Raw genomic sequence first — 25,502 nt, forward strand, 5'->3', positions numbered from 1 at the left:
AGCCCACAGAAATTTATTAACCTGTTTTTCCCTCCTATTTCTCAACAGGAAAATTTCAGGCAATGCCATGCTACAATTGGGCCCCTTTTTATATTGGACATTTCTGGCTGCCTTTGAAGGGACAGTGTTCTTCTTTGGGACTTATTTTCTTTTTCAGACTGCATCTCTAGAAGAAAATGGAAAGGTAAAAAAAATCATTACATCTTTTGGTCTTATAAGCATGGCTTCCTTCCATGGGCACTGGATCTGTATTACACATATTCTTGCCCTGATTTGCAAGCTATTTTTCTTAAAATACAGTATGTTGTTCTCATAACTTCTTTAAAATAGTGTATGTATTAAAGTAAAAAATTACTTCTTATGCATGACTAATTAGAGAGCTGATGTGCAAACTCTGAAAACTTTGGCTGTCATTTTTACTAGTTGAACAGTTTTTGGAATGTTATACTTTGCACCCTTATACTTTGATGTGAGAAACACTTTTTCTGTCTTAATGAAAAATGTGACCCCGCTTAATTTTTACTCATAGTGGCCTTCCATTTTGGGGACTTAAGTGGGTAGTGGCTATATCTTTGAACTGTACCACAAGGTGAAGAGAGGGAATTCTATTTCTTTCTTCTCTTTCAATTGAAGCATAGTGTTCACTAGAAAGGCTGCTCTGGTCCTCACAGTGCCTTTCCAGCAAGTGCCCTTACCAGTCAGCAGCTGCTTTAGGATGATTTTCCTGGGCTGTACTCTAGGAGAGAATTACTGACAGGGACAGGAGAGATTGTCTTCCTGTAGCCATACGAAAGGGAACTGAACACACTGCATTGCATGCTGCTTTCACTCTGTTTTCCTTTACCCATTTTTGGTTTTCCTGTTTTATGGTCATTCTTTGTAATCATTAGACGAAGCAAAGCTAAGGTTCACAGATAATTTACTGAGTAGAGTAACAGTGTCTAGAACCTACACAATTAGGCTTAGAGAATTACACACTTAGGGAATTTGAATGCTACTTTGAAATTAGTTAAAAACCTCTCTAACTTGCACTAACAACTATCACTCTAGTATGAGTCATAAAGATCATTAATTACAAAGTAATTATTGGGGAGAAGCAGATCCACGTAAGAACAGATAGGCTACACATAGCACTTGCCAAGGAGTGTCCTACAGAATCTTGAATGTTCTTGGGAAAGTCTTTCCAAGTTGCCTTTGCTCATCAGTAAAAGGATTCAATTTTATTATTTCCTGGTTCCCTTCAGCTTTATAACTGATTCTGGGATTGTTATTTTTATTTTCACACTTAGCATATAAATTGTGTATAGCTGGCTGGTAGTTACACTGAATTTGCTCTAGAGTGGGCGTATATTCTCCTGCAGTCTCTTGGCAGGAAATGATAATGATTCATTCATTCAGTAAATATCCTAGGTAGTACATAGGGAGCATCACGCCAGCCTTTATCTGATTATCTGTTTTGAGTTCAGGAAGTCCAAATTAATAAGGTTTCACTGTATATGTCACCATCTTTCTAAGTGTTTGCTAAAATTATAATAAATGTAAGAACTGCTCTCAACAACTAAACATAACACTCATATATGATTTAATTGAATCCTTTTTTATTTCTATTAACCTTAATATATATTTTTTATTTTTAAAAAATCTTTTACATCTCATTTTCTGTTTTAATGTTATGCACTCAGATCTTGACAGCATTTGGTAAGCATATGTGCCATTCATTGCCATCGTTTGGATTTATATGTGTTACCTGCTTTTCTTTGCTGTGCACATACGGACAGTTCTAGTATTCACAGTCAAAGAATTAGACTTATTTTTCAAATGTGAGTCTATTTGTCTGCAAGTTATTGCTTATGTGGGAGCTTTAGTTATAGGAGCAAGCTTATATCAAATTCTTTAGAGGCATGAATTATCCAAATGACTTGTTCAGATGAACATTGCTGTTAGTGGAATAGTTTGGGTTTATTTTGTTTGTTTAATTTTGTTTTGGTTTAGTTTGCATTGGTTTGATTCTTTCCCTGACTATCAAAACAGTGAATTCTCTATTTGATACTGCATGGAATAAGGGAAATGAACCATACTGACCACAGATGTTAAATACCTATCCATGAAGATACATAGTCACAGGAAAATGCGGTTTTGCAACCTCATCTTATTGACCAAATAATTCTCTTAAACAATTCATACAAAAACCTTCCAGTTATATACAGGATTAAACTTGACTTTTTATATTTGTAAGCAGGCTTATATACTCATGATATATGTAATTTTTAAATGTTTTTCAGGTCTATGGAAATTGGACTTTCGGAACCATTGTTTTTACAGTCTTAGTATTCACTGTAACTCTAAAGGTTAGATTTTTATTTATTCAAATCTGTTTCAAACCATTTTTGTCTACTCCTAGTGTATTTATTTTACTCTGCTAATCTTTATTTTTGTTGTTTTTTATTAAAGCCTTTGCCTGAATGCTTACTAAAAAGTATATGATATTTAAAGAAGGATAAACTTGAGTTTTTATAGGGAAATAGATGTAACCTGAGACTATACTCATAAGTGAAATGAATCAAATTCACATGTGTAAACATTGTGTTGTCTCCATGGGGAGAGAAACTGAAAGAGTAAATGAGTTCTGCAGTGTACAATACATATTGTGAAATGGGAAGAAATTGTTCAAAAGGAAAAAGGAATTAGGATTGGGGGAAAGGACAATATGGAAAAGGTAAAAAATGCAAGTCAGTTATACTGTTAGTGTTTCAGTTCATTAAAAAGGAAGATTGGTGCTAACATCAATTGGAGAAATTTTTATGCCAATTTCTTGTACCTTGAGCAACTACTTTAAAGATAACATGTAACACATTAACTATTGTTATTCTTCTATCATTTTGTTATGAACTGTTGTTTCACCTTTTTTTCCATAAAAACATATGATGTTAAGGATTTGGGCATTTGTATATTTTTTTTTTCATCCACTTGTTTCTAATATATCCCTCTATTTTGTTTTACTTTAAAAAAAATCAAGCAGCAATATGGTCCGTTTTTAAGTAGTTGTAACATAAATGGTATAGAATCAGGCTCATTAGTATATATGTATACCTTTCCATGTTAAGTACTTGAATCTTCTTGAAAATTGTACATATGTCTAAGAACCCTTGGCCTAAAAGTAATTTGCATATTTAAGACAGTTTAAGTATTCATCAGCAAGATAGATGTGCAAGTGTTTGGTAATAATGAAGTTGTGTAAAATGCATTAAACACTGAAATTTGCCTCATTCCTGATGAAGTACATAAAGGCATACAGCAGCTAATGCACAAGCAGTATGATCTTGGCAGAATCATTGAGTATTCAAACAAATTGAACATGATGTAGGTTCAAGGGCCCATTACCAGGACAGAACCCTGGCCATTTTGCCAGATTTGCCTTAACGCCTTTATGGTCCCTTTTGTTTGTTTGTTTGTTGTTTTCCTGGGGATCAAACTCAGGATGTTGTGCTTGCTAAGCAAGCACTAAGGCCACTGAGCTATGTTCCCGGCTTGGCAGAATCATTGAGATTGACATGGTAATTATATAGTTCTGTAAAGCCTCATGAAGCCTCGCTGAATGCTACCCCTGAGACTCATGAGTTGAAATTACTTTGTAGTTGAAAATGTAATCAAATTTTTGGACCATTCCATAAATAAACAGCCCAATGGTATCCAATAATGCATACCTCTAGATGAATTCCAGTGCACTTATTCTACTGAGCCATCTCCCTGGCCCCATCTTACCATTTTTTTCTCAAAACTTTTCTTCCTGGTTCATTTTTCATACCAAGTAGAGCTAATCGGTGTTTGCATTACTCACCTATTTCTGTAATATTTTAACATTTTAAAAGAAAATTTATTTCATCTCAGTATAGTCAATTAATAGCTTTGTGTCCTTGGGCAAATGACTTCACTCGTTTGTGCTTCAGTTTCCTCATTTATAAAATGGAGATAAGAGTACAAGGGGCTTGCAGGTTAGCTCAGTTGTTTAAGTGCCTGCCTCGGCAAACCCAGTCAGGCTGGGGGGACCACAGTTCAATCTCCAGCTCCACATGCCACACCATACCCACACTTAGGACAGCCTGAGCCAGCCAAAAAAGAAAAATCCTTCTCAACTTGGGGACCTGCCAGTTAGCTCAGTTGTTTAAGCTTCTGCACATGCAATCGCAGTCAGGCACAGTATGGTTTGAGCCCCAGCTCCACATGCCTTACCAGACCTGTGCTTAAGGCAGCCTGAGCCAGTGCGCCCCCCCCCCAAAAAAAAAAAAAAAGTCCTTTTCAACTTTCTGGGCAGACCAAATAGCTCAGCAGATTAAAGTACCTGCAAGCAGGCACAGGGGCCCAAGGTTAAATCTCCATGCCTGCCTTGCCAGCTCCGCCCCCAGGGCATGCTGAGAAGGCAATTGAGACTGGGCTTGATGGCATGCACCTGTAATCCCAGCACTTGGGAGGCTGTAAACAGGAGAATCACTATGAGTCCGATCTAGTAGTGAGGCCCTGAACACCCTGTAGACCCTTCCCTAAAAATACAGAAAAAAAAAATAAGAGTACAGCACCACCTTCTGTGCATCAGGATTCTTTGTGAGGAGTCAGTCAGTGAATACACATAAAGCACTTTGAGTGCTATCTCGATCATAAAATGTGTTTATTGTAATGGATGCTAGTTGTTATTTATGACTGTGCTTCACATGGTCAGAATTTGAAATGGAAGCTTCTCCCCCTTTTTCTCTGCTGGCATTGCATGTGGGGTCAGGCTTCCAGTTGCCCTCCATAGTGAAAGTCAGCTTTACTGCATTATAGCTGATGCATACCTCAAAAGGCATCCAGTCCCTCCTCTTCACAGGAGTGTGTTACATTTCCCCTACCAATGTGATGGATGAGAATTTAAAAGTGAGTTGTATTAACAATGTTGTCAGGATTCTCTTTTATGAATGAGAACACATTTGAAATACCCCCACAATCTGAAAACATGATCATTGCTTGCCATAACCTGAAGAAATTAAAGTTTAAAGCAACTGAACATTTTATTAATTTAATGGAATACACGAATGTTTTACTTACGATTGAAAAGACACATGCAGTCAGAGCCATTATCTGTTACTGTGTGATGTAAGAGGTTGCCTTTACACTTGTGACTCTTCATCTGGTTTGTTTGAGCTTTCATGACATGTATATCCTTCCTAGCTACCCTTTCCCTCTCCTACTGCTTTTTAGTATACCTAACTCTATACTCTAGGCCTCTTTTTGCCTTCATGTGCTACACCCATCTCCTATTTGCCACCACTCCCTGAGGACTTGGGGCTGCAGCCTCCTGGATATTAGCATTACCTCAGTTCTTGCCCATCACTCATTACTGAGGCAACTTGTCTTGACAACATCTTCCCACTTTTACTATTGGGCTCTTAATTCAGAGCTTAGCCTTTTCATCTTAACTCTTAGAAAAGGCTAGATTCTTTTTTAAAATGATTTATTTATTTATTTTATGTATTTAGTACAAAGTCTACACTGATCAGACTCATAGTGATCCTCCTGTTTTCAGCCTCCCAAGTGCTGGGATTACAGGTGCACACCACCACACCCAATCTCAGGTGCAATCTCATCATGCCCAGGTTGGGCCAGCACAACAGGCCAGGGGAAACAAATGTTTTTTGGTTTTTGTTTTGTTTTGTTTTGTTTTTTATCTAAAGAGAATACAAAGGCCAGTGAGATAGCTCAGCAGATTAAGCACTTACTTAGGTAAATTCAGAGGTCAAGATTCAATCCCTGGCCCTGCATGCAGTGCCAGCCCTGCCCCTAGGTGCACTAGGCTAGTGATGGAGTCTAGGCGTGGTGGCACACACCTGTAATCCCAGAACTAGGGAGGCTGAAAACAGGAGAATCACTATGAGTCTGAGCTGCGAGTGAGACCTGCACACACATACACAAAAAAAAAAAAAAAAAACCTAAAAAGAATACAAAATAGTAAGAAAAAAACATTAGCAATGATATAATACTTCACCAAACAAAACAATAGGAATTCAACAATGATTGCTGTATTACATAATGTTGTCTTCAAATTAGTTGTTCAGATTAACAGTTGTAAGCATGCAAAATTGGTCAAAAAAGAAAAAAGTTATAAAAAATTAAAAACAACAAAAAGAAACAATTTAGGCATCAACTGCTGCCCTCTGTAGACAGAATTGTTCTTTTAATTGCACTTTCCTCCAGATCCCTGGTTACAGTTAGATCCTCGTACAGGTATAGTACTGTGTACAAGTTGTAAGATGTTATAATGTATTTCTTGGGGGTAGTTTCTGCCTATCATGATATCTCTGTTGTGTCTTTTCAGCTTGCCTTGGATACTCGGTTCTGGACTTGGATAAATCATTTTGTGATTTGGGGTTCTTTAGCCTTTTATGTATTTTTCTCATTCTTCTGGGGAGGAATTATATGGTAAGCAGCTGTACATAGGCAAGCAATATGTAAATATGTAGGTATATATGTATATTGTACATATAAACTTTCATTGTATTTTGAATGTTGTGATTATTTAAGATGGCAGCTTTTCAACATGCTTATGACGTTGGAGCCATAATTCATGTATCTCACTACTGGGTACCTGATTTGAATTCACTTGTCCCACTAGTTTGAACCACTAGTTGGTCTGTAAAAAATGTATGCTGCTCTGGTTGCAAAAAAAGCTAAATGCATTATGACATTTTGCACACTGTACAAATCAGTCACTTTTAGGTATAAAACATTTTAAAGAAATTCATGAATATAAATAAATTTCTTTCAATTTAATGAAGTAAACTTCATGAGTATTATGATTTTTTTTTTTGCAGTACTAGGGATTGAACTCAGGACCTTGTGCTTGCCAGGCAAGCACTTATTCTACTGAGCTATCTCCCCAGCCCCTGAGTATTACGATGTTAATTGGTATTAATAGTATTAATATTTATATTTGGACAGGAATTATTCATATACAAGCAACTAAATAATTTTCATTTGTTCATAGACTTTTTATTAATATTACCAGTAAAAACACCAATAGAAGTGTTTGTTACTTCCAATGGTACAAATTCCCTGATGGAGCAGTCATACTTGTATCATCTGTGGTTCAAGCTACCTGGTGGGAAACTCCTGCATGTACCACCAAGTAGCTCATTCTGGCAGGAAGTGTTAATGTTCATCAGATGAGAGCTTACTTAAGCTCGTGATGCTGCTAATTTCAAGAGAACTTTCACATGCAGGGATATAGACTACATGATTAGTCAAAAGACCTCCCTTTAGTAGCCTCTGTCCAGACCTTTCAATTTGAAGGTAGACAGCATCTCTCTGTGAAGCTAAACTCATTTCTAGCATGACCTCCTTTGTAATTTTCAGTAGAAACACTTAGCCTTTGAAATTTCTACTTCATATGAGGGCCAAGACACACATTATCCATTTGGACTTTATTCTTTCCTTGAAGAATATGCTTATGTTTCACTGTGCTCTCCAGTCCTTTATGTATAAAGTGGCTTAACACATATGCATGTAAAACTGTGTATATAGCCTTTGAATTGATTGAGGACATTGAGGCAGCCAGGTTAGCAAAACTAAAGACATGAAAGAAAACTTCCAAAAGTGCTTTTGGAAAGAACAGGATGGTAACTTTGTTGCAAGTAAGGTGGAATATTTTGGGGTGGATTAATGGCCATGTGTCCTTCCCTATAATTATTCAAATTTAAACACTATTTTTTTCAATCACATGACATAATATTATTAATGTCTATAAGGAACACAGCTTCCTTTTTTACATATTTGTTATTATAACCTTTATGAATAAGGGTAAATGACCAGCAGGCCTCAGTTTGTAAATGCCTATGCTGTATCATCATCATGCCCTCCGTCACAGATTCAAGTACAGTGACAGCTGGGCACACAGCTGTGGTTAGCAGAGTAGATAGTAGGGTATGCATCTCCTTTCCTTACTTCCCGAAAGATTGTGTTGTTTTTAAAATGTCAAAGTTGTTTTCATTAATCAGCATCTTTCCCTCTATAAAAATGATAGCGCTAGGGAGCATAGATAAAGTAAGCCATGGGGTGAGATTGCAAGAGGGAAAATGTATTTTCACTGCTTTAAGCAAGCTCTTACATGCATACATATAAAACATTTTTTCAGTGATGGGAGGACTGTATTTAGGCCCCTTGATATTTAAAAGAAACTTTTGGAAAGCTTTTTTACTAAAAGCTTTAAGAAATAAAATTCTGAAAAATTGAATCACTTTAAAGATGCGTTAATTCCAAAATGAATAATTATGACATATATTTAGACCTTGTATAATTAGTGACTGGGAGCAGAAAAACTGAAAAAAAGTTTCTTTTCTTTAGTAATATGACTCAGTTCATTAACCAAATGCAATATAAAATTGTATATCTGCTCAGAGTGCTATAATGAATCTGTGTAGTCAACATCTGAAAATTATATACAAAGTTTCCGCAAGAATGAAATGTTTCTAGCAACATAAACAAGTTTCTAACCATTTCTATAGATATTTCTGTATTGATTAAAATTAATGATTAAGACATTGTCATAACTGTTTCTGTTCTTTAACAATACTTACTAAAAATTAAATTCAGTACTTTCCCCTTAATCGTGATTTTACTTTTTGAGGTGTTACTTATCCACAATCCCAAAACCATCAGTGGAAAATTCTAGAAATAAGCAATTGATAAATTCTAAATTGTACCCTGTTCTGAGTAATGTGATAAAATCTCATGCTGCCTGGATCTTTCTTCCCACAGACATTAATGATACGTTTATCCAGTGTGTCCAGGCTCTGTAGACCAGCTGCCCATTGTTTATAGTTAGTTGCCATTCCTTATCAGATCAGCTGTCCTGGTATGACAGTGCTTGTGTGTAAGCAACCCTTATTCTACTTAGTTATGAGTCCCACACACGAGTGTGGTGATACTGGCAACTTCACTGCACTAAGTTGTTATTATTATTAGTTATGGCAAATCTTTTCCAGTGCCTACTTTATAAATTAAAACTTTATATTAGTATAATATTATTTTTAAAAAATTATAAACACAGTTTGGCAATAAATCTATTTTTTATTCTATTCCTTGAAATGCGGGCCTTAAGTGCTTTGACTGAAAACAATTCAAAACTTAAGTTGGACGCTAATTGTAACTGATGTCTCTGGAAATATTTCACCCTGAGGCATTGAGATACCCACTTTTCAGGTTGGCAGGGAAAGTAATGTTTGAACCCAAACCTATCCTAAGAATAATACTATTTGTCTTTTACTACAGATTTCATGGAGGTAAAAACAAAGCACAAAATAGAGACATTAATCAGAGTGTTGCCACTACAAGGCAAAGGAACACCCTAAGGCTAGCTGTCACTTGTCTGTTAGACTTTTGGTATGGCTCAGTTAACTGCCTAAAAAATATTCAAGGTGCTTTTCAGAATTAGAGTGGGATGGAGTTCTGCAGAGATCTTTCTTGTGTGATAGACTTTCCTAAAATCCCTAGGCCTCGTGAGTTTTTCCACCTCATTCTTCTGCTCACTTTTATTCCACAGTTTATTCCTCATGCATGTAGAACCACAAGCTTGAGATTTTTTAAGATACACATATGAGCACCAGTGTAAATTTTTAAGTAAGAAATTTACCTTCAAGTGTGATACATGATCTGTGACCCAATAAATGGGACTTTTCATCCTAGGATGGTCTGATATACACATACTGACCTTAAGCAGCCAGTTTTCCCTCAGTTTAGAGTAATAGTTAACCTAGGAAAGCTCTCTTTGGCTCTGTTCAGATGTGGAAAGGGAGAGGCTGTGCTTCTCAATGGCCACATAAAAAATTCAACAAGTAAGTTGGAATAAAGTATAGCTTCATGTTTTAATGTTTAAAATTTTTAAATTTATTGCAGTAAAGGTCACATTGCCATTAACTACTACCACCACCACCACCCCACCACCCTAAAGAAGTCTAACTTCAGAATGAGGGAATCCTTCTAGATTTGTGGATTCCAAGGCTTACTGTCCTATTAGTAGTATACTACTGTCAAGCCGTTTGGCATGTGCTCTTACTTAATATGTATTTGCAGATGACAATGGTAGACTATGAGCTCTCATGCATGTAGAACCACATGTAGTCCCTTTTATATTTACATAGGATTTATTTTAGAAGTGGGTTTAAAAATGTCTTTTAAATTTGTGAAGAGCACAAATCTTGTATTAATAAGACAACTCATGAAATAAAGTGCTCATTAGGAAAAGTTAACTATCATTTCTCTTGCATATCTTTAAAGCTTCAGCATCTTTAATATACATAAATATTCACCAGTTGGCGGCTTTATAATTTTCTTACTGTTTTTGAATCAGATGGATTTTATTGCTTTTTTTTTCCCCTTTTGATTCTCATTTCTATTCTTCCAAATATTTGGTAAATGAAATGTGTTCATTCCTTTCAGGGCATTCTAAAGAAAGTTATATTAACATATATAAAGATGATTCTTTAAAATATAAAAGATAATGTCACATAAATTTAATTTTCAATTGACAGGAACTGATTATCTTTCCATAATGTATTTTCTTTCTATTTCAGGCCTTTTCTTAAACAACAGAGAATGTATTTCGTATTTGCTCAAATGCTGTCTTCTGTATCCACATGGTTGGCCATAGTTCTTCTAATATTTATTAGCCTTTTCCCTGAGATTCTTCTAATAGTATTAAAGAATGTAAAAAGAAGAAGTGCCAGGGTAAGAATTAAGTTTATGTTATAATCTAATTTTTGGAAGGGGCTTCAGTATCTGCCGTGAACTGAAAACCTCATTTAGAGAATTGCATTAGTTACAGCATGTTAAACCCCTCCTTACAGGTTCATCACTTAATTTCCTCTTCTGCATAAAAAGTATAGTAAACACTTCGTTATCAAATGCAGGTGGTAAGTAGATTCCTTAATAGTGTTCTATGTGACCTTTAGCAATCCATATGGAGTATTTCATATACTCCATATGGAATTTTAAAAGGAAAAAAATTATTTTATTTTATATTTAGCTCAGAATTTTCACATCAGGAATTTCCACACCAACATTTCAGCTTGAACCTTAGAAATTTCCCTGTGGGCTGTTTGCAGATTTTTCTTTTCAGTTGATAATCCTAATATGCTTCTTTTAAACCTTTCCCCATCCTTTAATTATAGTGCTGCTTAATCTCTGTGTTGCTTCTAGCCCTGTCTGTACCACAGTATATTTGAACTAGTGACAATTACCTGGATGTGATTTCTACATCCTTTTCATTCTAAACATACTTGTAAAAATTCAGCCTTTTTTGAGTGTGTTTTTATTTTAATCTTTTAAAATTATAAATTTCCTATGGGAAGTAAAAGTTATTTCCCTCTGCTACATTATCTGGTATCTTCTGAACATTTTTAAAAGCCTTTAAAGTGAAAAGAATAGGTTATCCTGGAAAATGAAACTTCTGGCTCGTCTGACCACAGATAACTTTAATGTCATATTCCTGCCAATATTAGTGCATGTTGCTAAAACAAAACCTTCTTCCTTTCATATTGACACCAAGTAGGTCTTGTAACCCCTCTACCGCAGTTTTTTTAGGAAATTGTCTAAGCTATGACTGATTAATGGATATCTTTGATTAAACTTGCCAGCTAGTTTATTTAGTTATAAAACTAGCATGTCATTTTTTTTTGTCTATTGAATTAATAGAATCCAGTGGTTGACATTTTACAGCATGAGCATCTGAAATTATTACAGTAGGAAATTTTTAAGTGATTAAAAGTATAAAGGAGTTATTATATGTTATGAGTCAGTGTTAGCTACATTGATTGTTGGTATACAAGGCCAGTCAGTGTATAGAATTGCACTGAACTGCCTGCTTCTGTTTGCTTTATGAGCAAGAACTGAGCACCATAACGTTAGCCTAAAGACTATTATTCACTCTAATCCTTCTGCTAGACCTCTAGGCCCCCTATTCTGATTTTTAGTTTTAGGATGCAAAAGTGATATTTAGTCATCTGATTATACCATAATGTCAGTTGAATAGGTTGATCGAACAAGTTTTTCCACCTGACTCAAGTGGTAATTTACTTGTTCATGAAGCCAAATAAGAAATGTTGCAGTGAGAAATAGCTTAGTACTTTTGTTCAGTGGAAAATTTGTAAAGGAGCATCTCTGAGTGGCTCTTGCATTCTCTTTATTTGCGAGTTCACTTCGAGATGTTCGTAAATGTTTTTCTGATTTGGGATAATGGAACATATGTTAAATAATGACTCATACCAACTCTTGCTCTAAAGATGATACAAAAATCTCAAAAAGCAAAACCTTCAAATATATCATCTTTTTACTTAAACCTTCTCGTTTAAAAAAATTAGATAATGGTTGGAGGCGACATAGGTCATTGAATGGATGTATGCTGCTAGGAGATCACAAATAAATACTTCTTAAAGCATTTTCTTTCCATGAAAACAGCAAATTGGAAACTTCTGTTGAGAATTCTGGCAGCCCACTTTACTTTGCAGCATAGAATGTTGCCAGGGGTTGCCAGCATCAAATTTGTCATGGGTTATATCCACGATAGGAGGAATTCTATTGACTGTGCTATAGCTTGCATGCTAATATGCTAGAACAACCAGGAAATTTTCCATAACCATTTTCATTCATTGAATCATTCATTCATTTGTTCCTACCCTAACTGAACCAGTAAACATTTGTTGAACCGCCTACTGATGAACATCTCTCTTTATATCCAATGTCTGAAAAACTAAATGGTTTTTCAGACTGTGTGGGATTTTGAGAGTTACAAATGAGGCAAAACAGTTGTCAGCACTCAGCAGTGCTACCTCTTTTTTATGTGTATGAGATAATGCAAGAGCAAAGTAGTATATATGAATGCATAAAGGCCACCTGAAACATGGAAGCCACAGCTATTCTCATAAAGTCACATATACTGTATTTATACGGTGCTCTATTTTGCCTTATCAACAATCTAAAGCTGAACTTCTAAATAAAAGGGAATGAGCTTCTTATTTTTTCCAAAACTGTTCATGTTTAATGACCAAACATCTAGTGGCATCATGAATGACTTCCTGTTTTGTTCAGTGTTCCTTGCTAAGGCCTTGGCTTCATTTTAAAGAGAGGCAAGAGATGCTTTTATAGCTGGGGTACCTCATACCCTGACAGCCTCCAAATGGAGTAAAGTACAAAATACAATAAACATCCTGGCCACTGTACACACAGCCAGAAATGCCTACAGTTGGTAGGCAACCAAAGCTATTCTCATGTGGGTCTTGACATCTCCTCCAAACAGGGCACTTAGCAATGCATAGTGAAAATGACTGTATAGCATTTGAGAAAGAAATCACACCATTTATAGGTAACAAGTATAGAAGCCACCTTATGCTGAATTCCATTCAATTCACCATATATTCTCTCTGGGCCAGTATGAGTTGCCTACTATAGTAGGCACCAGGAATTCAAGGATGAATCATGCATGGCCCCAGGTCACAAGAAGGCCTCCTCCCCAAGTGAAGCTACAAAGGGCATTCATATGGAACCCTTCTGTATGCAGGCATAAAACTGAATGGTAGAATCAGTTTTATGACTTGTTATAATACAGCTGAGCTCTTTCAAGGTTCAGGTTACCACCTACTGAAATGGCTGGCCTGCACTGCTATCTGCCAGTGATGCTTACATTATAAAGAAGTCTGAAAAAAATAATGAATTCTGTCTTCAAAAAATAGGCTTAGTTATTTTACTCAAGGTTGTAGTTTAACATGTATTGCCCAGTTAAATTTTCAGTAGAGCCCCATTTTTTATAACCACAGAGATTTTTAGTTTCTAAAATGACAAAACTACATAGCCATGCTGCTGACAGTGCATAATGCAACTGCCATTGAGCACTGAACAGTGCAACAGCAAGATTCCACTTCAAAGGGAGACTAAAGTTAAGGATTCTTGGTATTTCAAAAAGCTGTGGTTGCCTCTCTGCAAATTATTAAAATATATCTAGACCTTGTAGCCCAAGTAGTAAATCCCACTTCACATTTACAGTCGGAGAATTTTTCAGATGTGTTTAATCTGACTTTTTTTCTCATTAACTACCACAATCAAAAAGGGAGGCTTAGTTTTTGCCTACCAGAAATGGGAAAACTAATCTAATGGAATGGAACAAACGACATGGCTGTGCCCTACATGGGATGTCTGTACAAATAGAAGTATTCTGTTATCTAGGATAACACTTTCAGAGTAGAAGCCAGAGACAGGAAGAATGTCAGCTGTGTGAGCAAAATTCCTAGAGAAAACACTTGGAAAGTTTGGAAAATGCAATTTATTATTTTAATAATAATGACAATGATAACTATCACTGTAGTACTTACAGTATCATGTACAACCATAGATCAGAGGGCAGTAGCCCTGTGATCTGGAATAGAAAAAAATAAAGTTGAGTTCTAACATTGTGGCTGTTCAGATGGACCTTTATCCATTGACCTCTTTGACATACTGCTAATTGAGCTGCTGTCAAAGCTCTCTCAATGATTGCAGAGGAATGTGGAAATTCCATATTGCTTTAGCTCATTTATTCCCAGTCTTCCTCACGACCCCTCAATACCAATGCTAGCTAATCAATTTGTTATGGCTTTAGAAACTTTTTGTGTTTTCTCCTGCTTTCTGTAATTTCATGTTTTCTTTTTTGTCTACTTTATAAAGTACCGTAAAGGGGAAAACACCTAATTTGTTAATCCTAAAATTTCTACTTCTTAGGGTATTTTCATCTCTGATGGCTGGATACAAGTTTTTGAACACACCAACATGTGTTTACAGTCACAGTTTTAAATAGGCTTGTGTATTGAATTCAGGGATGGGTAGCTTGATAGCCTGTTAATTTTGTTTCAGGGCTTTTGACCACAAAACAGAAGATAAAATAAATTCAATTTTTTTTTCTCAGAGACTAAAATTTTTATTTCTCTAGCTTTATCAATTAGTAATTTGCATGTTGCTACCTTTCTTCCTTTAAGGTAAAATATGAACAGGGAAAGTATAGTTATGTCAAAACCTGAATAAATGGAAATGTATATATGCCTTTATGAGTTTATTTATGAAACTGGTAGACATATGTTACTTTAGCTGGATGTTTTTTCCCCTAAGCCTGTTTTCCTTAGTCACTAAGAAGGTAATAGGAATAGTGTTTATTAACAGAGTTGTTCTGCTTATCTCCACTGTTGACCACTCATCATTCTGTTTTGTTTGGGCAATGCCAAAACCAAGTCTATACATTACCATGTAATACAAGTTACAGACTACAAAGGAAATAACTTCTTAGGTTGTGTAGTTAAAAGCTTATCGACTGTGATTTTTTTCTGGGTGTTTTATTTTTGGGGGGAGTTTTTTTTTTTGTTTTTTTTTTGGTACTGGGAATCAAACTCAGGACCTTACACTTGCCAGGCAGGCACTTCTGCCACTGAGCTGCATCACCAGCACCTTGTTTTAAAGGAACAATTTAGACTTTACCTGAGAAAAAATGAATCTACCTTTCTACAGGTAAAGAAAAATGGGGACACCAATTGAACTATGTAAAAGTAAGTTAAACACAAGTCAGAAACAAATGGGACTTTGGTGTCACCAAATGTTTTCCCATTATTTAATCGTTACTAGATTTTTAACCTGCAGCTGCCAAAGATCAGTTAGTCCCTTTATAATATGTGGGATTAGATAGGATAGATGATTACCAATCAAGATCTTGGTAATTGGTGACGCAATCTGCTCATAGCTCTCTGACCAGTACATTTTAAACAAATATAGGGTAGTGAATTGGTGACTGGAAATAAGACATCATGAAAGGCATATTTCAGAATTGTGTCATTCAAATTGCTACATTCACAAACATTAACAAAATAATTTTAAATTGATATACAAAGAAATAGTAGTTGGCTCATATAATATATACTATTCCTAATTCTGAGTCTACCTTCACTTTAGGAAGTAATGTCTTCAAAACTAACATATCATTTCTACTTCCAAATCTCAAGGTTTCTTTCAAATGTCTTACATCTAAGATAATATTTACTTTTTCTTTCTTTCTCTTTTGGTTTCTGCATTTCTTTTTTTTTCTACTGCAATTTTCCACCTTTTGTGCAATTGTGAACAAGGTAACGAAACGCCTCCCTTCCTCAGGAACATCTACTATCTTCATGCTTTCTCAAACTTCCAGCAATCACAGTTTCTCTTGGAGTGAATAAGGTGATTTCCTTTCTTAATGTACCAACTTGCTTGCATTCTCATTTGCCTGACACCATTTTCTAATTCTTTATAAAAAATGACTTCTCATAATTCATTTTATATCTTCTATTGATACTTACAGTGTTTTATCATTTCTTTTATTCATTTGTTTACCTTCCACATTGTCACACTAGAGAGGAGGTAATCTTCAAAAACTTGGACTTTCAGTCTCTAGTTTCATTGATCGAGGTATACAGTAGGAGCATGGTATGTTAGAGCTAGTGTGTTTACCAGGACACGGGTGTTTTCTATAAATTTACCTTTGACACATTCACAGTACCAGCGCAACTCTCAGAGGTGTTCACCAAAAGGATGGTAAGGTTTACTAATCAAATCATATTGACTCATCTTATCATATAACCTACCAATGCCATTTCAAAAACCCAATTTTGCCACATACTACTAATGTCTACTTCTACTATAAGAACAGATAATTTGAGTTGAAGACTTTCTTAAGACCTTTAAATATATTCATTTATATGTTACGCATTTGCTATATAGTGTAATTATTTCTACTTTTGGCCAGAAGAATAGTCCATAGGGGATAATTTTTTTTTCTTCTGCATTTTTATCACAAGGTAGGTTAACATATTCAAATGCTTTAAGTATCTTTGCCTCACTATTACAGAGAAATCTGAACTGTAGAAGGGCATCTGACTCATTATCCACCAGACCTTCAGTCAGACCTCTTCTTTTACGAACATTCTCAGACGAATCTAATGTATTGTAACAGGTACCTAGTGTTAAACAAGTGGGCTGGCTTTAAAGAAACAGATTAACAGCATTATAAAGAAAAATGAAAATATCACTCTAAATTTTCTCTGCTGTTGGTGTGGTGAACTTTATACTATTTCTTTACAAAAATATAAAGATGCATTGCTTGGAATATGGGGGAAACATGTTTTAAATTTACTAAATCCTATAATACAATTTGAGACTTTCTCAGCAGAATGATATTATAGTATATTTCTAAAGGCCAAGTGATCATTGCAGTATGATCATGTGAAAATACTGATTGATACTAATCATGAAATATGTTGATTCATAAAGATCATCTGGAAAATTGAAAATAAATATTCCAAAATTGCATCTGTATAAAATTCAGTCAGTTTAGCATTGCATGTTCTTCTGGGAATTATGTGAAAATAATCAAATGTGTTTGTACCTTCACGTGCTGTGTCTGTGTGTTTGCAGGTATATACTTAATGTCCTTGTAAATGTCTGATCCCTAAGTATATGTTAATGAACCAGTCTACTCTAATCAATAACTTTTTTAATGTCAAGTTTTATTCAAGCTAAGTGTTTCAACTCTCAGAGGTAAAATCTTTCCTAGCCATTCAGGGGGATGCATGCTTAGTGATATAAAATACTTCATAATTCATGTCTCTAGAAATGAGTAAGTTTATTTTTTAACATTGTCTCATTTGCCCCAAAAGTGTTTGAGTTGATACACCATGGGATGATCCCTTGAATTCAGAGTGACTCCTTTATTTGCACTTCACATTCCCCACTCAAGAGGCCTGTGGAGCCTCTAATCTTTGTAGGTCTTTTATTCATCTATGGAAATTTAGAGTAATTCACAAATGAGGCTTCCAAGCATGTTAGCTTGGAAACAACTTGATGTGTACAGCTTTACAGTAGGGCTACCTTTCACACAAAAAAATAATCATAACTAGAATTGTGGCTCCTTTTTGAAGCTAACAGTCACAATGGTGAGTCTACCTCAAAGGCCCTTTACTTTCATCAGCTGTATACCTCCTCCTCTAGGAAGGAATGAAAATTAGACTAAATGATTATCTGTTGCCTCTTTTACCTCCTATAGTTCACCACTCTGCATCTTCAGTGTTATTTTGGAAACAAAGTCTTTGCTGCACTCATCATTGTTACATAGTTTTAGACTCACCTGCATGTGTTGTCCCTCAGTAATGAATCTACTTCACAGTAGCCTTCAAAGTTTTTGGCTCTTTTGTCCCATATTGTTTATTTAGGCTGTGAGATGTGTTTTAGCTGTTCTGTTTTTAGCTAATTTTGTATCCCCCTGGATTGCTTTCTTTAGCTTGGTCTGTGGTTGGGGAACTGGGTTTGGTAAGATACATTGCTAATGCTTTTGGCCTCTCTAGGGCCTTAACTCCTATAATATTTAAAGGTAAAGCTTTCTAAAAGAAAACAATTATTTTAATCTAGTTATTTTTCCCAGGAGTGGTTGTTCATTTGGTTGTTCATTATTTCTCCTCAAAGGAAAATATTTGACCCTTTTCAAAATTTGAGTTTGTTCCTTGGTTAGTCAGAGAAATATTTGACTCCTTTCATTAATTCTCTGTGCAAATGGTAGTCTTATTTTGATTAGAGTCACCATGACCTTGAAGAACTACCAGAGGGCCTAATAGGGATTGTAGAGAATGGGGAACATAGTGGAAATGGAAGATATTCTAATAGATATGTAGATGAACTGAAACAAGAGGTGTCCCAAAATCGAAATAAAATAGACTTCTTCATAATGCCTATATTGTGCATATTCAGATAACTGGAGGTTAGAGTGGAGAATCAAAGTTCAGTTCTTTCCCCTGACTTCTGTTTCTCAGCATACCTAGATTGCTTTCTGTAATTAATTTATTTCCCATGCCTCATCCTAAAATAGCATTTGATCATGTTTAGAGGTAAGAGAAGATTGTGTTGATTTATTGGGGAAATTTCTGTAAGTTCTATTTTATAAATAAATGATACATGAGAGAAATATAAGGATCAATTAACTCATAGTACATGATCTACCAAAAATAAAAATAACTTAATAGTATGGTAAGGGGGCATGCGTCTATCAGTAAAGGAAGAATATTTTTATAGAAATGTTCCTAAACTGAATATACCTTCAGACTTCCTCTGTCAAAATTCACACTTAAAAAAAAATCCACTCCATTCATTTGTTATTTCCTGAGCATCTACTCTGTGCCAGACATTGTTCTAGATGATAGAGATGGATTGCTGAATAAAATGTCCTGATTTTCAAGAAGCTTCTAATCTATAGGAAGAATCCCAGTAGTAGAAAGTATATAGCAGAACCCTGGAGTGATCCAAAAGCAAAAAGCAAACCACAGTCTATTCAGCTAACAAATGGAGAAGGGATTAAAGTCTGGTAATTGTGTCACTTTTCTTTCCTGCATGTGAATAAAACTTGGCACTTTGTTAAAACAGTTGCTTTACTCTCATCGCAAAATTTACTACTTGATTTATTTTTGAAAATGCTAAACAGATAGTTTTATATTATTAAAATAAGCCTTATAACTCTCTATATTTTAAATTTTTCAGAATCCGAATCTTGAACTGCCTATGTTACTGTCCTACAAGCATATTGACAGTGGTTACAGCTAAAAAGGAAAACAAGAAGAAACAGCCACAAAAAATTATCATCTCAGGATTCTTGATATGCAACAAAAACTAAACAATTCTCCTATGTCTAGGGTTCAGAATAAATGCCAATTGAAGTACCAAATGATTATCCTAAGTATTTCCCGTTATTATAAGTAGCCATTATGGTCAAAGCTGTAAGTTAAGAAGTATATGAAAGTGGAAAGGAAGAGTACTTAGATTTCTGGCTTTAGATGGAATAATGTATCTAACAAGTGGGTGCTTCTTAACCCATTAACTTTGTGAATGGATTTAAATACAATAGTATAAAGTAGAAGTCATGCAATGGGAATGAACAGATTTTGCTAATACAATATTACTTTTTTTTGCTTGGCAAAAGACATAGGCTGGATCACATTTCTTATTCCTGCTGAATGAACATCTTAAATTATTTTTTTAAGCACACAAATGGTATACTTGAAAATACAGAAGGACTAAAAATGGTGTCAGCACATCAGACAGAATAGTTCTTCCTTTCTATTCACCCATACTAATTATGCCTTGGTAAACTGTCCTTGCCAAAAAGCACCTTGAATACATTTATGTAAAGTGCTAACTCTGGGTATGAGTGAGAACAAAAAGATGTTTGTTTTTGTTCTTCTGAATTAAACACCACTTAGGTATAAGGCTACTAGTCTTGAAAGTGAAGTATGAAATATTTCAGTCAGTTATCAGACCCTCAAATAGGAAATAAGTAGAATTTTCTACTATCAATTTTATTGGAATCAGAAGTAAGGTTATAAAGCTATTTGTCCCAAAACAAAGCCATTCTGAACATCAGCATTTTATAATTTTATGTAGAGAGAAGTCAAAGATTAACTTATTTTAAACTGTTAACGGTTTTTCTTTGAAAGAGTTTGTATTTGTGCATATAAAGCAGTCCTTTTTTTAAACTACCCATTTGGAAGGAAGAAAGATCATCTCAACATGGTTCAGCCCATAGAGCCATAACTGTAAACATGAATGTCATTTCTCATAGGAAATGTGGCCTGAGCAGTACTCTAATTCTAACCCGTGAGATTGATCTTGGTAAAGTCATCAACTTGGTGGACTAGAAGGAGATTTTTGCCTCTTAATGGGTTCACTTAAAATAGAAAACTAAATGTGAAAAGTCTTTATTCAATGTTAAAATTATACACTGTTTTGAAATAGAAATGACCACATTTGACTGTTTGATTAAAGGGGTCTTTAAAAAATATTTTCACTATTAGTTTCTATTTTTGTCTTTCTGGCATGCCAGTACTATTATTAATGTTTATATTGTACATTGATTTCAAAGAGTATTAAATTCAATCTGTATCAATATATTTATATAGTCCACATGGCACATTTGATTCTTCCATATATGTATATATTTTGTGTTAATGATTAGATGTAATTTTTCTTAAATCTAGAAAGGACAGAATTTTAGTTATCAGAAAGTATTCCTTGATCACTGATTGCTTTTCATTATTTAATTTGTTCTTATCTATCAGTATTATTTTTGAGTATTTTTTTAGATGTCATTCACAGCTTACCTAAGTGTGCTGTGTTCTTAGTAGCCTATATTTGAGGTGATCTGCTGAAGACGAAGTCTTTATATTTTTGCCTATTCCAAAGAGCTAAAAAAAAAAAAAAAAACCTAACCCAGGAAAGGTTTTGATGTTTTGTTGTTGTTGTTGTTTTTTATAGTTATTGTTGCTATGTTGTTGTCTTACATAAGAACTCCAGGGACTGTGAATGCAAACAAGAGAGCCAAGCTGGAGAGGCTTATTTAATGCAGAACCAATAAAGATTTGGAATAATCAGAATATCCAGGACAGGAAGGTACAAGTAGTTGCATGTAAAACATTTTGCAGCCAGGAAAGAGTCAGAGGAGTAAGGGTATTTAGTCATATCTCAGCTACACATTATGATGCAGCGCACATTCTGAATAGCAATGATGTGTATGTGTAAATGGGGACCTGGATTTTCATTTTCAAAGATATTATTAGAAAAAAATTGGCTGGCAAGGGTTAGCAAGTGAAATAACTTGAAATAAGCTGTTCAGTATTTGTAGCGCTACCATATAATCACTCTATTTTGTGACAGAGGAGAGAAAATGTAATAATAGGACCAGACACTCATAATTTGAATAATTTTGAGCTATCAAAATGTCCTTATAATTTTCATACCTATTGTTCATTGAGGATGTTACCTATTAAACTGAAAATATTCATTCCATATCTACCACATGTACACCAGCAACAGTATAAATATAAGCCTAAATTTGCAAAATTCATAATTTAGTCATGGAATTTTTAAATAACATGCAGTTATAAATGTGCAGATTTTATGCAAATGTTGACAAATCATTTTTCAGCTTGCAAAATGGAATTGCAATATTACATTTTTCACTTCAGCAATTTTTTATGTCTATGTTATTGCTTTCTAAATTGAATGTGAATGCCATCTTTTATGAATGCAACTTGCCTTTTTCATTACAAGATTTTTGTTTGATGTAATCAATAAACTTTGGTATGATATGATTGATGTTTTAGTGTCTTTTTTGGAAGGGTCTCAGTTTAACATCAAAATAATACAGAAGCAACATTATAATGAGAAATAAGTTTAATCATTTGTATGTGATTTCAACTGGCATTTTAGGGTGATACCTACTGAAGGGAAGGTAAGATATTTCTGATTATTTTAATAAGAAACCCTATCTTACTACTGCATAAATAAAAGTCCAGTCCATGGCATGTAGCTCAGCAGTGGGGAGTATTCTTAGTATGTACTAGGTCCTGGGTTTGAGTTCTCCAGCCAGAACAACAAATACATACTGTAAATCCTGTTATATGCTTGGCAGGGTACTTGCTGGTGCCCACACATTCCAGGCAGTTTGATATTTTTTGTCTTGTCTCCTGCTCATTGAAGATATTTGATTTTCAAGTACTTAAACCTGAAGAGATTTGAGAGTGGCTTTAAATTTAGTCCAAAGGTGTATAGACATATCTTCCACCAGGGCCTTATGAAAGCTTATTTTGAAAAATGCTGTTGTCCTTGACTGTCAGGGCATCAGAGTTGTCCCACTGATGCTGCATTGCATTTTTACACTTCAGTCTCTGTGTTTGGGTAGCTTTTCCATCCTTTTGTCTTTGAGGTTATATTTAGTACATATTTTCTTTTTGTTTGGGAATTTTTTGGAGGGATAGTGGCTGTTGTTTTTGTTATGTGGAGAATGTGCTATATTCAGATGCAGGACCTGAACTGAAGCTTCAGCTTTGCCATTGAAAGCCATTCCCTGTCTGCTTTCTTCTCACCTATAAAATGATGGGTGGGAAGAAGGGTGTCCAGGGAGGTAAAGGTTCAAAGTTGCTTTGTAAACTGTGGTATGCTACTCAGATGGGAGCACTGTTATTGAAGGGGTCTTTTTTATTTCTTTGACGTTTTAATGGGTAGTTGTCACTTAGCAAATCCTCACAGGTATAACTTAGATGTTTTCCAGCTCCTAGAAATCAGGCTCCTCAGACTTCCTTCCCTTCCCCCAGCTGGTTAGAGCTGTCTGCCTAGAGCTGCCCAATACAGTAGGTGTTGTGAGGGTATGAGTAATTTGCATACAAATGTTAGGGGCTGAGGTTATCATGAGTATTCATTGAATGCATCTGTGTGTAATGTGCTGGCTGCATACTGCATACTAATAAAGGCAGAAGGCCAGAGTTGTAGAAATAGTTGTCAGCAAAAAGCGGGGCTTAATTATTTTTTTAGCTTAAACACAATTTTCCTGGCATCTAATAATTGGCAAGGAAGGATATGGAGGCTCAGTGTCTAATGTGGTGATTGATGCACTCACCTCCCTCCCTCCTCCTTGATCTGTCTCTGCTTCCTGCCTGTCATCACATGATCAGTTCTTTTGCCTCACTGCCCTGCCTTGGACCCAGTAAACTATGGGCTGAAACTTCTACAAACTGAGGCACAATAAACCCTTCTTCCTTAAGAGGTATAGATGTAAAATACTGTATCTCAACAATGAGAAAGTAAACTTGATGGTTAAAAACAAAGGTTTTAAAGAGCTGGGAATATAGCTTAGTGCAATCCCAAGTACCACCCCCCTCAAAGATTCCCTAATTGAAAGAATTCAGCAAGTTTGATATGTGATGGTCCCCTGTTGGAGAAGTTGCAATGCACAGTAGAACATTAAAATTTATGAGAGGTCTATTGCTATGTCATTTGACTTGGTTTAAGTCAGTGTGTTCCAGATGTTGGGCAGCAGTCCTTTTACAGACTGTTTAATAACAATTCCATACTTGTCTATGGAATATACGTTGGAAAAAGAAAAAGTGCTAGTTAGGTTTTCTAAACTGGTAATTGTTTGAGAGACACCCCTTTATCATCTTATTCTTATTTGAGGTGGTTCACTTTCATGGTCTGGGAAAGATAAGTGAGGATAGCTTTTAAGCCAAGAGTATCAGTCAAGTTGTAAACTGGGGAAAAGACCATTATATATATATTTTTTTTTTCTATATTTAGAACAGAGTCTCACTACATAGATCAGACTCATAGTGATCCTCCTGTTTTCAGCCTCCCAAGTGCTGGGATTATAGACATGCACCACCACGCCCAGTCTCAGTTGCTGTCTCAGCACGTCCTGTGGAGGAATAGGTGGCAAGGCATTCCTGGAATTGAACCCTGGCAGTTATACTGCATGAGCAGGTGCTCTAATCTGCTGAGCTGTCTGGCGAGCCCTCAAATATATTTAAAATGCAGGGAAGGTTTAACATAAGGAATTGAGGATACAGGTGATATAGCTGAGAAGCTAACTGGGATCTGCAAAACAGCCCAGAGATTAGATCTAGAATGTGAAGGCCAGAACTACCCCAAGACTGGGGAATCAGGAGGAAGCAGAATTCCTGGAGTCTGGCCTCATTTCTTGACAGAAGTGAAAATCACCAAGGGCCTATCTGAGGCAGCTGTGGCCATAGCAGTCTCAGCAGCCACTGAAGAGGTGCGACTGGTCAAAAGTAGGGTGCCCTTCCCCCTCCCTAGCTTACAGTCAAAGCCTCCCTTTGGCAGGACCTTGTAGGAAGGCCAATAACTTATGAGCCTGGGAAACAGCACAGTACAGATCTCAAGAAAGGCCTCTGAGGAAACTGGTCTAGGACTTACACATCAAGGATTTAAGGAGTCAGAATCAGAGTTAACATTATAATTCTGCATATATACCCAAAGGCGAAACTTGAAGCAGCTAGATCTTAAATGCTTTGCAAGTGTCATCTTTATATTTCCCATATGAACAAAATACATTTGGAGAAATGAACCTGTGAACTTGTGTAGTATATTTAGTGCAATGCACATAATTTTTATGGATGCGCAGATTAATGGAAGGGCCCCGTGTAGTCTTCTCAGTAATGGTAAAGATACTTAGCATTTTAAAAAAGGAGCTAAATGCAGCAGTTAACATATCTAGATAAATGAAATTCACTTATATCACATTCAAATTTCAAAAGTCACCTATGTCAGATCAAAAGCTGCAATATTAATTGTGAAGGGAACAGTTCTCTGTCTTCACGCTTTCAAGTCCATTCGGTGAACAGGAACTCCCACTCTGTGTGAAGTGGAGGGTTTCTACTCCTCTGTCTACTGCCACAAGTATGGAGTAGTGAGACTGGAGAAGGGGTTGCTCTCCATGTGTGCTCATGCAGCCCCCCTTTCGCCCTTCCTGGAGTCATCAGCTTTTGGGCTTTGGTATCCTCCATGCAGAAATTCATTGAGGGCAGAGAACTAGGTAAGAAGGGTAGAGGAGGTGGCTGCAGTTTTCTAGCCACTCAGTCTGTGACTGAATTCAATTCTGTGCA

The 25,502-nt window shown here is 35.7% G+C and overlaps 1 protein-coding gene across 5 annotated transcripts in view; it reads left to right on the forward strand.

Moving 5' to 3' along the window:
• Nucleotides 1–22,201, forward strand: part of Atp11c (ATPase phospholipid transporting 11C) — a 254,981-nt gene extending 232,780 nt beyond the window's left edge. For 4 of the 5 annotated variants that reach the window (XM_023699077.1, XM_023699078.1, XM_023699075.1 and 1 more), the window contains exons 26-31: nucleotides 49–184; nucleotides 2,283–2,348; nucleotides 6,347–6,450; nucleotides 10,599–10,752; nucleotides 16,916–17,020; nucleotides 19,591–22,201. In XM_023699077.1, coding sequence (XP_023554845.1) covers nucleotides 49–184; nucleotides 2,283–2,348; nucleotides 6,347–6,450; nucleotides 10,599–10,752; nucleotides 16,916–17,017 — 562 coding nt within the window. In that variant the 3' untranslated portion in view covers nucleotides 17,018–17,020; nucleotides 19,591–22,201. The remainder of the gene's footprint in view (nucleotides 1–48; nucleotides 185–2,282; nucleotides 2,349–6,346; nucleotides 6,451–10,598; nucleotides 10,753–16,915; nucleotides 17,021–19,590) is intronic. The other variant, XM_023699079.1, reaches the window with a different exon arrangement.
• The last annotated feature ends 3,301 nt before the right edge of the window (nucleotides 22,202–25,502 follow it).

Source organism: Octodon degus, unplaced genomic scaffold, assembly GCF_000260255.1.
Source record: "Octodon degus isolate 3935 unplaced genomic scaffold, OctDeg1.0 scaffold00110, whole genome shotgun sequence".
In the NCBI taxonomy this organism is placed as follows: Eukaryota; Metazoa; Chordata; class Mammalia; order Rodentia; family Octodontidae; genus Octodon; species Octodon degus.